The following is a 16,714-nucleotide window of genomic DNA, read 5'->3' as shown; positions in this document are numbered from 1 at the left end:
TAAATAAATAAAACAAATAAATAACTAACTTAATGAATAATAAAATAATAAATATGAATAATAAAATAATAAAATGAACAAATAAGTAAAACAAATGAATAAAATAAATAAAAAAAATTGGTTAATTAAATAAATAAATAAAATAAGTTAATGAAATAAATTTATAAATAAAATAAATAAATACATAACATAAATAAATATATAAAACAATTAAATAAAATCAAAAAATTAAATAAATAAATAAAATAATTAAATAAGATAAATAAATAAGACAAATAATATAAATAAATAAATAAAAAAATAGATAAGTTAAATAAATAAACAAATAAAACAAATAAATAAATAAAACAAATAAATAAATAAATAAATAAATATAAATAAATATAAATAAATAAATAAATATAAATAAATAAATAAATATAAATAAATAAATAAATATAAATAAATAAATATAAATAAATAAATATAAATAAATAAATAAATATAAATAAATAAAGAAATACAAGTGAGATTACATGAATAAATAAATATAAGTGAGATTACATAAATAAATAAATATAAGTGAGATTACATGAATAAATAAATATAAGTGAGATTACGTAAATAAATAAATATAAATGAGATTACATGAAGAAATAAAAATATAAGTGAGATTACATGAATAAATAAATATAAGTGAGATTACATGAATAAATAAATATAAGTGAGATTACATGAATAAATAAATATAAGTGAGATTACATGAATAAATAAATATAAGTGAGATTACATGAATAAATAAATATAAGTGAGATTACATGAATAAATAAATATAAGTGAGATTACATGAATAAATAAATATAAGTGAGATTACATGAATAAATAAATATAAGTGAGATTACATGAATAAATAAATATAAGTGAGATTACATGAATAAATAAATATAAGTGAGATTACATGAATAAATAAATATAAGTGAGATTACATGAATAAATAAATATAAGTGAGATTACATGAATAAATAAATTAATATGATTAATAAATGAATAAAAATAAAGAATATGCATTACAGAGTAAAAATATTAAGAGGACCATTAGATCCTAATATTTTATGCAAATACATACATACATCAACAACTGCAAATACATGTATAAATATACATATATTTACTTTTAAATATGTTTAGACATTTGTTAAGGAATGGCAGAATAATTATTTTCTCTTAAAAGCCTTTAAAAAATACTCCCTTTGTAAAAAAAAAGTACATATTATTTTTAAATTTGTTTGGGTAAAGCATACAAAAAAGTGTAAATTAAAAATAAAAATTAAAATCAATATTTAAATTATAACAAGTTTTAATGCCAAGCGCAAGATACAAAGCAACAGGATACGATTTTGCTTTCGTTATTAGATTTCTTTTAGCATTTCCTTCCTATTTCAACAGCATTCAAATTTAAGAAGATTCTGGTATTGGCGCTCCTAACTAAACACAGGGGTTTGTATTTCACGCCCCAAAGCCGATAGCTCCTTGAGGAACTGCTTGGAGTTTGTCAGTGTGGAGGAACCATAAATGATGCGCTTGTGTGATTGTGAGCTTTGCTTCTGTTTGATGAATTCAATCATATTTTGATATTCAATGTAATTGCCACCGCCTACAATAAAGACTACTGCATCCTGGAATGGTGAACGATTTTTGGGCATAACATCGCCGTTCTTCAAAAGTTTTGGATCCAGATACAAATAGTCATCAATTTCCACATTATTCCGACATTCCATAACTTGTTCAGTCAATTTGGTGATAGGAAGATTCTGCAAGAAAAAATAAAATCACATAGAAAGAGCTTACAAAATAAGTTATAGAAGAAATGCTAAAGTGGTCAAAATTGATTAAGAGTAATTTATTCTACGAGGTCCTTATAGTTATACAAGGTAAGGATCTTGAATCTAAGCCGAGTTAAGGTAAGGGAATCATACCAACTCTACCAGGAGGCCATAAATCAATATGGTTCATTTACACATGAAAGCAGTTAGACGATATCATCTGGAGTAGTGTTTCAGCTGGGTACATATTGGAATAGACGTATGTATGTCTAACAAATAACTGTGTAGCAAGTGGCTATATACTGACTTCTATTGGGCAAGAATAGTTCGTCTGCATGAAAAAGACGTCTTTTATTTCCAGATATATCAGACCTGTTGAGAACTTTACTCAACCTATACTTTTATATATTCTTTTTAAGTTATGCTTACTTAAAGCATACTTACATGACGCTTAACGACTAAATTCTTGACGCCTTCCATAACGAAAGATGAACCCTGCGACACTAGTTTTGAAAACATCGACACTGTTTTAGTGCCACCGCCTTCATACTGGTTAACCATAGGCGAACGATTCATAAGCGCCTTCCAACGTTGCACATACGGCAGAGGTGATGAATCACAACCCGCTTCTTGCAGCACTTCTTTCATGCGTTCGAATTCGTGCTCCGACGCGTTCTGTGCGCAAATATAGAAAATAATATACAAGCGCATTTTATCCTCAGGCAAACCAAATTCAGGATCTTTTAATAAATCCAATATAGGACGATCAAGAGTTTGCTTTGACATGATTTTCTCTTCCAACTCGAAAAACGAATCCAAACGTCGTGACTTTATGAAATTCAAGACAGCGGTGGCAATCTTTGTATGCATATCAATCAGTCGCTTCTTCTCCATGAGTTGCGGTAATGAGTTAACCGCATTGGTTAATCTGGCCGTTGTATCGTTCACCATCGAAAATGCAACTTCATTTTCACCATCAATACCCATCGAGGTTTTTAGCCGTTTGATTTCATCCTCCGAGCTACGATAAGACTCTAGTTCCTCTTGGATAGCCTCTGCAACTGTAGGAAATGGACTGCCTTTATGCGTAATCCAAAAGCGATCATTACGGTCCAAATCACATGGTTTAGGCTTTTTACGTGCTCCTAAATTTAAAAACGAAATCAGTTAAATTTTTAAATGATAATTTATTAAAATTTTGTAATAGGAACCTGCATGCATACTGACATCGTCGTCCACATACACTAAATTCAAACTTAGCTCTAACAAATCATGCACCAACGCTTGATATGACCAAGTGTGATGTAATGGTGTAGCTAAATCAATATTGCGGTCCAATAACAAAAGCACTGGACGCTGAAAACTGAACACACCATTTCCTGCTTGTGAGGTATCCATGTGAAACAAATTAGAGCGAGCGTCCCATAGATTTTCACGCAATTTCTTTTCCAATTTACGTGCAACCATCTCGGCAGCTGTATTTCGTGGGCAACGTATAATTGGAACATTTCCGAGTGTGACAAAAACATCAAACAAAGAATCCACCATCGAATCCATTAACATCATCATCTCATCATCCTTTGTGTTAGCTCGATTTATGGTGTAATATGACATCAATTCACTTTGCTGGTGTTTTAATATGAAGAAATCATCCTCCAAGCTTATAAAATTCACATACTGATCATACACCCGATGTATGTTGGCGACACAGCCTGCCTGCAGCGCTGCACCTGCCAAATCCTCAATTTTTTGACGCGTAATGGGTGCTAGGAAGTTTAAGTAGTAAACATCATACAGGCCTTTTGCAAAATCCTGCTGTATGCGGTCGAGATTTTCAGTGGTTGGCATGCAAAAGTAAATTGCGGGCACATCAGGTATAGAATCGCGGTCAGAGTGCAGTTGTCTGTGCAAATAAATAAATTAATTTTAATAATTTAGTACAAAAATAGTAAAGCTGGTGCCACTTACACGTGCAAAGTAACGCCCAGCTCACGCAGCTCCTTAATAGATATTATAGGTGATATGATGTCTTGACCAACGCGATCATATATCAGAATCTTCCACACTGGCTCGGCAACTAATACTTTGGTATGTTGCACGTTTAAATTCAACATTTGCTTGATGGCATCTGCAATTATAAATGGCATACGATTAACTTTTAATTCAGTTTTTTACTTTGGTTGTAAAACATTTCGTAGCAATGAAATTGCTTTTGTCATGAAAAGGGCACTTTAAACCAAACATCATTATTTCATTTTTTTGGTTTATGCGTACTTATTTGCCGCTCGCGTAATGTTGTCATATTGTCGAATTTATTTATTGTTTGTAACACTTAAAACTTGTAATTGTTTTATTATTGCTTTATTAACTATACGATGCACAAAACTATTGGAATGAAAACAATTTAGTCATTCGCCGTTTAAGACGTCAAACAAATTGACATACACGTATGTTTTCGACTTCGACTTTCGAACACAGAAGCAGCTGTTGCGCAAATATTGCAAGATGCTGTACAGTATAAATGAAAAATATATTAATCAATATGCAAAAAAACTATTAAGACTATAAAAATTTATGACTTTAACATTTTGTTTTAATGTATATTCATAAAATTTATGTTTAACAATTTCATATATTTAATATTAAACAATATGTGTATGTAGAATAACTTTCTTGATGATAGTGTAATGTTATTTAGGTCGTGTGCGAGTTCGAAATAGTAATAGTTTATTATAATAATAGTGAATTATATCGGTTTGGCAGGAAATTTTGGTATTTACCAAAATTTCAAGTAGGGTAAAATAAAAAAAAATTAGGTAAATTAGGTGTTATAATTGTGAAAATTTTATAAGATGTTCAATGAATAAATAAATTTGAAAACTTCAAACCAAAAATAGCATATACCGGTGATCCCTAGTGGATCCACTTAGGCCTATTGGCCCATTGTGATGAAAATAGCATATAAGTGAAGTAAATAAATAAATAAATATTTACATAAGTGCTGTGCAAAAAATCTAGGAAATTTCAATTTACTCAAACTCGCACACGGCCTTAGCAACGCACTGCGTTCGTTATTCGTTGAAATCGTTTTGCGTCCAACTTAATTACTTATTAATAAATTAAAGTCTTAAAGATTTTTATATATATATATATATATATATCATTTAAATAGGAACTGTTATATTGATTCAATAAATGGATATAAATATAAATAGATGTCAACACTGATATGTCATATTTATGTGTATGTTGAATAATTTTATCTGCAAAAATTAACTACAGTCAAACTTCCATAACTCGAAGTCCAATTTTGCAAAAAAAAAGGTTCTACTTATGGAGACTTCGAGTTAGGGAATTTTTTTTTTTTTTTGAAAGAAACTAGAATTATATTTTAAGATATTGATTTATTTATTTAAAATCAAATACGGCACAGAAGTTATAGTGAAGTGAAATAATTAAAAATTAGTATTTCCGATTTTAATTTTTCTTTTTGTTGTTTTTAATAAAAAGATATTCCATTTTATTTAAAGCTTTATAATGATCAGTTGTAATATCATTCGTTTACAAATATAAATTCAGATTTTTGAATGTGTCTTCTCCTTCATGCTTGGAAGCCCAATAAACAATTATATCCACCGAGTCCTCATCACTTTCCGTTGCGCTTAGAATTGGATCCAGTAATTTATAGCTATAGTGCTCAATAATATCGTCATCTGTAGAAAATTTTAATGTATAAATTTCATTGTCAAGCTCAGTATAATCGTTAAGAGTAGCATTGGAAGTTACTTTATTTACTTTAAACCACGCTGTCAGCGACTGGTATTTCCACAAAGAAGCAACATAAGAAAAAAAATTAAACCTTTTGTTTGGAAAAGGGACTTCCCGTAACAGCAAAATGCATTTACACTCAAAACAAAAATTTGACTTGTAGTTATAGAGTTATAGAAGTTTTAGTTATGGAAGCAGAGTTGTATATAATTTGCTCTCTGAAACCTTGGTACACTGTTTTTGGTTCGAGTTATAGAAAATTCGAGTTATAGAAGTTCGAGTTATGGAGGTTTGACTGTATTTATATATAATGTATAAAATGCATACATTTTTTTTATGTTTATTGCTTAATTTATTATTTAAAATAATTATTTTATTAGTTATTGCAGTTTACGTATATTGCTTAAAAAATTAGTAAATACAATACCTACAATATAAAAGCTTCATATAAAATATTTATTCAGTATTAAAGGAAAGAATGGATACATAGACCTAGATATATTCATTTATGTATTTTATAAATTAATTATATATATTTCTATTACTTTTTTTTTGTAATGAAATATTTCATAGTTATTGTACTTATCAAGTGAATGTAATTATATATTGAATATAGTTCCGCTGAATTTAATAAATTATATCTATCTTAGAGTGACATCGACATTCTATGTTATTTCGTTGTATATGACATTCAATGAAATTTCATTGGTGTATTTCCTCAAAATACGAATATAGTTTTATAGTATGTATGTTAATTTTTTATATGCATATCTTTCAGCTTTAGGCTATGGGAATAGCCTAACTTTTAATTTAATTTTATGCCGTGTTTGAAAATATAAGTACACCCAAAATTTTTTCACGTTCTTCTGCTTAAATTCTAAACACCGATTATTCAACAAAACAGACTCATCCTTGACCATTAATTCGACTTTCGCCAAAAACATAGTACAATAGAACAAATTCATAGACTTGTCAGACATATCCATAGTGCGATAGATGTGAGAAATATTGTACTGCGGCATTTATATATATTTCACAAGCTTTTGATCAAGTATGGCATGAGGGCCTTCTTTTCAAACTAAAACTGAATCTACCTAAATCATACCTCTCGGCAAGGTACTTTTTCATTAAGCATGGAAACGAAACTGCAGAACTTCGTGATATAGGAGCAGGAGTACCTCAAGGTAGCATAATGGGACCAATGCTTTATTTTCTATATACTGCGAATCTTCATCTTACCGATGAGAGTGTTATCGGTACATTTGCAGACGATACAGCTATTTTATCAGTTGACAGTGACCCAATTCGTGCTTCCACCAAACTACAAACCTGCCTTAACAATATTGGTCTCTGGATGAAAAATTGGCGTATTAAACTAAATGAGTCAAAATCTGCCCAAGTAACATTTACTACAAAACGTTCTACGTGCCCGTCTGTCTTAATAAACAATACTCAATTACCACAAGCTGTAGAAACAAAATACTTGAGCATACATCTGTATAGTGTACTAACCTAACTAACCACACATATTTAATAAGCGTACAGCCTTGGGTCTTAAATTGTGAAACTTAATCTGGTTCCTCAGCCGAAATTTCAAACTGTCACTAGACAATAAGCTGCTTATATACAAAACTGCACTAAAAACTATATGGAGTTGTGGAGCCCAATTAAGAGGTACTGCAGAAGATTCAAACTTGGCAATTATCCAGCGTTTTCAATCTAAAACACTTCGAATGATCACAACAGCACCTTGGTATGTAACGAATGAACAGTTGCATAAACAACTACGTGTTCCGACAATCAAGGAAGAAATATCTCGAATTACAAAGAATTACGCTCATCACATATATATGCATCCAAATCCACTGGTTACACACCTGATGTCTTCTTCAACACTTTTACAAGGCTAAACAGAAAAACATCGAGAGATGTTTTAAATATGTATATGTAGGTCACAAAGTTCTATTTTAATTATATATGGATATGTCATTGGACATAGTCCATACGTGTCTTTCTTTTTTAGATCGTAATAACTATTATTAGGATTCATGTTAATATATATTACTTATTGTCATTCATACCTGGCAGATTGTAATAAAATAAATGGATTAAAAAAAAAATTCTAAACAAATTGGCAATAACAAATTGAAAGGAGCCAGCTATCATTATTGACAGACAACAATATTAGGCAGTTGCAAAAAAATTATTTTGTCATAACTTCCACTGAACACACACCATAAGCTATAAAAATTAATTCAATACACAAACCTAATACAATCTGTTCCTGAAATACTATGGCGCCCGCTTCAACCTTTCGTCAATGAACATAATTTTTTTATATTCAAATGCATAATAACACTAATAGTAAAAATATATTTAAATTTCAGAAGTAAAATTTTAAAATCATGACTAAAAAAACAGTATTTACTTGATGGAATTTTACATATAATACCAGCTAACATAAAAGACAGAACACAATAATTAATGGTAAAAACTACTAAACGATGGTATGTGTATGTACTAAGTTCGAAAAACTTCTTTTCAATAATGTTATAGTTACTTATTTTATTAATGAAATTAATTGTGGTGCTCAAGCTAATGTTTATATTCATTTTTCCATCCTAAATATGCCTTTTATTAAATGTTAACATTAATTTATATTGCATATATATCTATAATGAAATACACAAAGTTTGTATTTAGTTTGTACAATCAACGCTTAACGTATATGCAAGTATTTTCTTATATATTTTCCAAACGCACTATTGAAATTCATTATGAACAAAATGAGAGCAAATTTTTTCAATGATGCCATGTGGTTTCAGTAAAATAAATATGTTAACATAATATCATTATTATAATTGCTGCTCTCTAATGCTTATGTAATAAGATGAAGCTTATAGCCGAGCCAATTCAAGCTGCAATATTAATTGAAATACAATACACTACCAACAAAGGTTATACAATTGCTGTGATTTTTTGCAATACAAAATATATTGCTATTAAAACGTAGAGTTGTATTTTTGCTTGCACTCTGATATTAATCATTAACCATAATTTGTTTCGACAATTGACTTCATGTTTAACATTTACATTTACGTTTTAACAAATGTCATTGGCTTGCATATTAAATGACATTAAGGGTCGATTACATAGTTATAATTTAAGTCTCTATACTATATTAATACATGTTTAAGAAATCAATATTGCTGACTTGATTCATTAATTACGACTTACAGTTATTGACCGCAAGCGAATTTAACAATATATGTTTTTTTAATTGTAATTCTTAACAATAACTGGTTTGATTATTAATGTTAAAAAGTTGTGAGACTTCCATTAAGTATGACAACTTGAATAAAATTTATTATATGTTACACCGCTAAGTATTACACTAGGATGAGAGCACCACATTTTTATAACTTTTTGTAGAATAAAAGGCAAAAACACTATAATACACGAAGCGTGTTTGAAATATGTTCACTCCGTATGACTACGCTTCGTATTATATATTAATAAAATAATATATAAAATTAATAAAATATTTGTGTAAGAAATCACTTACCATAAAATTCGTTTAAAAATTAAATAAAATTATGTTAGTGTTACTATTTTATAAATAATTACTTAAATTGCAATTAATAAAAAACTGCAACGCGAATTATACTTCAAATTTTAAAGATTTTTACCAAAAAAGTAAAAAAATCTGGTAGCCTTAACTTAATTATAAATTTCTCTGTTTTGGTTCTGGATTACACACAATTTGTATCAGCGAACGTGTAATGAAAACAGTATTACCATTTGATATTTTTTTGCAAATAATTGTTAATATTGCACTTCAACTAATATATTATATTACACAATATTACAGAATATGTTTACTAGAATAATTTGGTTGAATATCATCTATTGAAATATGTTTTATTTCAAATAATTATAAAATGATTATAACTCCACATTTTTTTTGCATGTATATAGTTGTTATCAATATCAAAATACTATTCGAAGTTTAATGTGAGTAATGTGTTAAAATGGAATGAATAAAGAAATTCAATGCAACAGAAATATTAAAAAATTGAAAATAATTCAATAACTACAATATAACAGATTTTAATACTCTTCGAAAATGCTTAGAAACGTTGATAGTGTATAGTTACTGAACGTATATCGAAAAAGAGAGCAAAAAAACACAAAAACCTACATAACACGTATTGTACTGCAAGGAAAATATACTATTGTTCTCTCTTATGCATTACACAATTATTGAACTCCAACGTTATACTGGACTCACACGAGAGTTTTATTTGTGCACACAAGCAGTGCAATGGATGATTACTTGAAGAAACATATTGTAATTCATAGTCCTTTTTTGTAAAAAAAAAGATATGACGTTCATGAATTTCGATATTAAGGATGGGAATATGGGCTGCATTTAAAAGCTTAATATTATTATGTAAAGAATTATATTTGCTTGGAATCCGAGTCTTTTCCTGCTTTTATTAATTGGTATGTGTCAACAAATTCAGCTTTATGTTTCTGTAAAGAAACTAGAAAACATATTTTAATGATATGTAAATGTATACGTGTTGCAGTTAGTAGTTTTAGTAGTTAGTAATTTGTAGTTTACAAATTGAGAGTCTGAGAAATTTATGCATCTCAGTCGTGTATATGTTATTTATGATATCTCTAAAGTGATTAAATATTAATTTATCTATTTGATTCATAGTCAAATAATTTAATACTTTATTATAGATAATAATACAAACTAAATATATGCAAATTATATGAGGAATTTTAACAAAGCACAAGCGAGTGTAATATATGAATTATAATGGTTTTGCAAACTCCTGGCAACTCTGTTAAAAGTCAACATTTATCGGCAATGGCTGATTGTTGTCATTCTGTTTTTTACTTTGTGAAGTGGTGGACGTGCTAGCGGCGGAATCAGTTGTCAGATCGAATGTGGGGAAGTGAACGCGTAATATCCAGTAATAATGAATCTACTTATAAGTAAAAATTAAATAATAAAGTTATTAACAAAAATGTTACAATGTGCCAGTAGTGTGATGTGTTAGTGTCGCGACATTCGAACTGTAAATGTGCTTTGGCTTTGTCTTTTTTGTTTTTAAGAGCTTTGTGCATCAACAGTAACAAAAAAAAATACAAATATTTTACAAACCCATATAGTGTGAATATATAAAATCTTGTACTCCATAAAAAAGTTTATAATTTTAATACAATAACGGAGATTTTAGTTTAAATACAGAACGCAAAAATATTCTATGCGTCTGCTTCTTTCTGTGCAGTTGTGGACAATGCTACAAATATGCGGTATCTCGCGGTTTTTTTCAACCGAAGCACGTGCCATTGCACCCCGTACTCGCAATAACAACAATCTCATTAAATTCAAATTGGGATTGTTTGTTTTATTAAATTTATTAATTAAAACAAATTGTCAATTATTAATCAACGTACAAAATCAGGTAATTGCTATTTCCTATTTGCTCTTTCTATGCAAATATGTTTGTGTAAATGCTTAAGTGAGTTTCTTCTTGCAACAGAATTTTAAGCATCCACTGTTTTTTCGCACGCTTCAAGTTCCATAATGACGCTAAACATCAGCCGCGACAGAGGGGGGGTCACATTTAGTGGTCGATCATACAAACGATCATTCCCCATCCATTTCAACGACAATAAGAAGCATTTACCAGTATTCAAACAATTTCAGTGTAAACAATAACAACAAAACATTACATTAAATTCAAGGTTATTAATTTATATGCAATGAGACATGCATATAAATTCTGTTGGTCGAAGATAACAAGCCCTTCCCTGTTCACTGTTAAAGCGTCCAGGAGTTGGAGACATTAGGTTACTGTTTGAAGCCACCCACAGTCTCCGATACTATAGTATATAGATATAGTATGGATATAGTATATAGTATCTAATCTTTAATATTTGAACACTGTTGCAAAATAAAATTTTTTTTTTGAAACATTATATAAAATTAAAAATCAAACAATTAGTTATTATTAATTATATTCTTTAATATTAAAAACTTAGATTATTTTGTAATTTAATAATCGTTAATATTAATTATATTCATTGATTTTAAAAGTCAAATTTTTCTTTAACATGGTAACATAGTTTAACATAGTATTTGCACTTAATGAATTTTCGTTCAAAAAAAAAGTTATATTTAATAATATTAAATTTCAAACAATTTGTAATTATTCTTCATTTTATTTGATATTAAATCTTAGATTTTTTATATAACTTAGTTTAACATAGTATTTGCACGCAAGAAATTTTCGTTTAAAAAGAAAAATTATATTTAATAGCACTAATTTCAAACTATTTGTAAATATTATTTTTATTTTTTGATATCAAACTTAGATTTTTATAACTTAGTTTAACAAAGTATTTGCACTCACACCTTTACTGTCCAACGTCGACTGTAATCAAAAAAAGAAATTTCTTCCTGGTGCACGCACTTTTCACATCGTCAACGATCAACGGTGCCATCTGTAAATGTGTTAAAGTTCAACGACCGTTGATCGAAGCTCATTTTCTGTTACCTCTGCAATGCACCAAGCGAAAGTCCAGCTTTACGGCAAATTTTGTTTCTCACTCGTGTGGAATCTGGACGTTATTCTTGACTAAGCTTTGAATTAATTCCATGTCATTTGTACGAAAGCTTTCCTCATTTGACAGTTCGTATTGTTTTGTTTTGATTTTATTTGTGTTTTTTTTATAAAATAAATTATAATTTAATCATATAATTATAATTATAATTTATAAATTAATCAATAAATTATAATTTAATTAATCAAAAATGGAATGTAAATTACTATTTTACAACAACATATGAATATAGTGATATAGTGTATTCGGTGATTTGTTAGACACCCAGTAGAAAACGGATCGATCCGTCATCGAAGACGTCTTCAAGACATGGATACATACATGAAGACCGATCGATCCAAATGTATGACGGTCTTCGAAGACACTTTCATACAAATTAGCCAAATGTCTTCAATGAATTTTTGTGTACATGTCTCGAAGACCGTCTCGAAGACCATGTCTTGCATAACGGACGCATTCGACAGAAAGTTGTGCGCTCTTAGTGCAGTGCTCATATAATTTTTTCACCCTTTTTTTTATTTCTACTCTTTTATTGCACTCTTTAAATTTTAAATGAATTTCAATTTTCTCTTTAAATAAGTAGAAAGAAATTGTTGTATTTTGTACTTTTATTTATTTTATATAATAATTTCTTACATTACATTCAAAATTAAAAGTTTTAAAAGTAAATTATAAATTTTATTATAAATTATTATAAATTTTATTAAGATATATTAAAAATAAACTAGTAAAAACTAGTAAACATAGTGAAAATTAATTTAAATAATTAACTTAATATAACTTAGCATATCTAAAATTAACTAACACTAATATAAAATAATTTATAGCATTTCGCTATCATCAATTGTTGAAGTTTTATATGTTTTCAAAAGCGTTGAAAAGAATTTTGGTACAATTAAACCTTCTGATCTTAAGAGTTCTAAAATATCATTACCACAACGCCTGTTAATCCTGTGTTTTTTAAATATAACAGCTAATTTTTCACAAGTGTTTTCAGTTTTTTTATTTTCAACATCCTTTGTTTCGTTTCTAAAACAACTTTCACTGGAATTATTGTCTTCAATATTAATATCAATATATTTTCCAGGAACTAAGTCACTATTTAATTTGTTTTGATTTAATTTCTTTTTTTTTAATATTTCGTAGTTTAATGATTTTGTTTCTTTATTTATTTTGATTTTTTTAATATTTATTTCACAAATGTTTATTCACTACACTTCAAAATTATTGCGTCACTTCGCTTATAAAACATAGCGTCATCTGAGGCAAAATTCAAATACGTTGCTATGAACACTAAAAATGAGAGAGAAAGCAAAGAAAGAGTATTTACATTCATGTTTTGAGCAATTGCTTTGCAAATTTGCTTGAACATGCGGACGCGGTATCAAAGACCGTCTTGAAGACAATGTCTTCGAAGACCACTTTTTCTACTGGGCAGTGATTTGTTGATTTGTGTTAACCGTGTTGTGTTTGTCATAAGGGAACTGTATTAAGAAATTTGTGAGTTAGTGCAATATCTGTATTCGCGGCGTTGTAATAACTAATTTCTTATTGGAAAATTTTAATCGTTACAGAACTTTGTCCATTTTTTGATCATAATGGTTAAAGCGCGGTGCAGACTATCATACTGGTGTGTCACACAAGTTGGGCTCTCTCTTGCTCAAATTTCTTCTAGCGGCCCAATTTAAACAGGTATGACACACAAGAGTCGTCATTCACGCAAAATTTTTGAAGAATGGTTTTCGCATGCTGTGAAAATTTGTGTGAAGTTTAAAATAAAATTTTATTATATATTACTTTGCTGAAATAGTGAAAAATAAAAAAGTAATTAATGACATTAGTTAAGATTAAAAGGTCAGTAAAGGACCGTAGTTAATTTCATTCACTACCTGAAAAATTTCTTAAGAAATTTTCCATCGATAGACCATACAAATAATAAAAGAATGTACATATCTTCATTGTTTTTCAAGAAATTTGATAATTTCCATATTTTTGTTAGTTCAAGGTTAATAACATTTAAAATTCTTTTATTTTAATAACAAGTTTTGACAAAGAAAAGTATATTTAGAATACGGAGCATTGTATCTTAAAATTGGGTTATTAATTAATTGTTATTACGACCAATTTTCAATAAGTTTTTTTATTACTGGTCTTAGATCATAAATTTAACGATGTTTATACTTTTTTTTTTTTTAAATAACAAATAACTTATAATCATCGTTTATAAATTTGTTAATTATATAAGTGTATATTAATTTTTTATAAAAATTTATATATTTTTAATTGAAATACAATTAAATATTTAACATAAATTTATAAGTATAATTTTAATAATAATAATAAAAATAATAAATACATTAATAATAAAATAATAAAAAAACGTATTAAATTTATATTACAATTCTACATATATCGGCTGCTTACGATCAATTTGTAAAGTAAAAATGCTCTCGTATGACGTATGAATCGTTTAGGGTGACAGACTATCATACACAATACGTTGGCGAGAGCTGCTTACCAAAATTTTGGTGAGTACGCCAACACGTTGGTGATAGGTGCAGACTATCATACCTGTATGTCATACAACGTTTTTCTTTCTCGTATGACACACCAGTATGATGTCTGCACCGCACTTTAAAATGAAGTATCCGCTCCATGTTATTAGAGCGTCCGGTTATGGGAATGATATTTGTATAAAAAAATTAATGAAAAAGCTATGTCCCTAAAATTTGATCGGCTATTAAAACCGTCCGGTTAATAGAACTGTCCGTTATAAGGAATTTCACTGTACATCAATCGCTTTCACTACGTCTGTCTGCGTTAATAACCGAATATTTTCCAAAAAATAATTTTAAGTAAGTGCAGTTGTTAGCTTTTGGCAAAAACTACACAAATTTAGAGATTTCAAAATTGTAAAAATTATTCAGGAAAATGGTAAAAACCAAGGAATTATTAGTTGAAATTCGATCTGAGGTTGATACCTAATATAAGAGTGGGATTTCGGCGACGAATTTGGTAAAGTTAAGCAAAATTTTACATAAAACGGTGTAAAATCTAGTTAAAAATAAGAACATATGTGAAAATTTAAAAACTTTGAAAAGAACTGAGTGGAAACCTCCCGAGTAATCGTAGCAAATCCTACAATAAGTCCTGTCAAAATAGCAACATCATCGGAAAAGTTGATTGGCAAGATTGTTAGTGGTGCTACACTACATCGCAGGTTGGAAGATGCTTATATCAATCACCTATGTGGTGTACAAAAGCGTCAATATTACTCTAACGACCCTATCAAATATTCTCTCATTTGCTTTAAAGTATTTTAAGAAACCTAAACAGTTTTGTTACTATGTGTTATGGCCAAATGAGCCTGGATTTCAATTCTAGGGTTCATTTGATAAGCACTCCATGCACTTACGACAACGCCAAAAGAATAAAGCAGTGTAGCCGCTTAATTGAATTGAAGGTGGCACGGGCTTGTTTTGGGGATGTTTATTATACTATGCATTTGGAGATTTGTATCAAAAAATGGCACCTTAAATGATTCCGGTTATATTGGTATTTTAAATAACCATGTCTTAACGTCAAAAAATAGACCTTTTCCAATCAATAACTGGGTTCTACAACATGACAATGCACCATGTCATCAAGAATGTGGACTTAATCCAATTTTAAAAGAGTTAAATCATGCTGTTTCTTTATAGCCTATACAGAGCCCTGGTCTTGATGTCATTGAAAATGTATGAAGCTTCATAAAATATCAAAGGACTATTGATAAAAATCCAAAATGTAGTGATAGCATAATTGAAACAGCGAATATTCGGTCCAAACTGATTCGCAAAGGTGGTGTGACCAAACATTAATTATATTAATTGAATAAGCATAAAAAATTTTTTAAAAAATTCATCAATTAAGAAGAAGAAAATGAAATTGACGTTTTGTGTAAATACTTTTGACGCAAAAAAATGTGTGTAAATACTTTTGACAAGTAATAACCATTAGCGCAGTTGCTTATATTTTTGTCAAATGAACAGGTTTCTTGCCAATTCTTTTTTTATTTGGTTCTGCATAGATAAAACTAAGTGACAACAAAAAAATTTTTTGCAACTTACGTCCAACAACAACAATAAAAATATGTTTTTATGCAATATGTACAAAAATGTGCGTTGTGTAAATACTTTTGACTATGGCTGTCTATTGTATAATATAACAAAACACTTTATGTACACTAAAGTACTGCATGCACGCACGTATTTGATTTCAGTTTCAAATGATTCTATTGTGAAGAGTTCGAATGAAAATGCGTAAAAACCAAATAGAATATTAGAGTCGTTTTTTGGAGTATTCTATCTTTCAGCATTCACTAAATAGTTGTAGAATTTGAGAGTACTCTAAGTATTTGAATTTATGCGAAATCAACTTATGTGTTTTTAAATAGTAAAACACAAATTTATTTATTTAAGGTTTTTATTAATTTTTATTAATTAAATCTTATTAAAAAT

At 28.6% G+C, this 16,714-nt stretch overlaps 2 protein-coding genes across 9 annotated transcripts in view; one reads left to right on the top strand and one right to left on the bottom strand.

The window, feature by feature from the left end:
* Nucleotides 1-1,318: 1,318 nt before the first annotated feature.
* On the bottom strand, nucleotides 1,319-7,914 carry LOC119688923 (protein sly1 homolog). Of its 3 annotated transcripts, none has more exons than XM_038103601.1 (5): nucleotides 7,839-7,914; nucleotides 3,771-3,930; nucleotides 3,014-3,705; nucleotides 2,247-2,947; nucleotides 1,319-1,790 (listed from the first exon to the last, which is right to left on the bottom strand). In XM_038103601.1, the coding sequence occupies exons 2-5, from the start codon at nucleotides 3,914-3,916 to the stop codon at nucleotides 1,461-1,463; spliced, it is 1,869 nt and encodes a 622-aa protein (XP_037959529.1). In that variant the 5' UTR covers nucleotides 3,917-3,930; nucleotides 7,839-7,914; the 3' UTR covers nucleotides 1,319-1,460. The 3 variants fall into 3 exon arrangements, with proteins under 3 accessions (XP_037959529.1, XP_037959530.1, XP_037959528.1); XM_038103602.1 differs by lacking the exon at nucleotides 7,839-7,914 and adding an exon at nucleotides 4,248-4,336; XM_038103600.1 differs by lacking the exon at nucleotides 7,839-7,914 and adding an exon at nucleotides 4,077-4,104.
* A 2,850-nt stretch (nucleotides 7,915-10,764) lies between these two features.
* Nucleotides 10,765-16,714, top strand: part of LOC119687896 (out at first protein) — a 62,583-nt gene continuing 56,633 nt past the window's right edge. For all 6 annotated transcript variants that reach the window (XR_005253279.1, XM_038102441.1, XM_038102438.1 and 3 more), the window contains exon 1: nucleotides 10,765-11,053. Coding sequence is in view for 5 of the 6 variants with exons in the window: in XM_038102441.1 (XP_037958369.1) it covers nucleotides 10,853-11,053 (201 nt within the window). In the remaining variant the exon portion in view is untranslated. The remainder of the gene's footprint in view (nucleotides 11,054-16,714) is intronic.

This window comes from Teleopsis dalmanni, chromosome X (assembly GCF_002237135.1).
Source record: "Teleopsis dalmanni isolate 2A chromosome X, ASM223713v2, whole genome shotgun sequence".
NCBI classification, from domain to species: Eukaryota; Metazoa; Arthropoda; class Insecta; order Diptera; family Diopsidae; genus Teleopsis; species Teleopsis dalmanni.
Note: the sequence above shows the minus strand (reverse complement) of the source record. Positions and strands in the feature narration are given on the sequence as shown.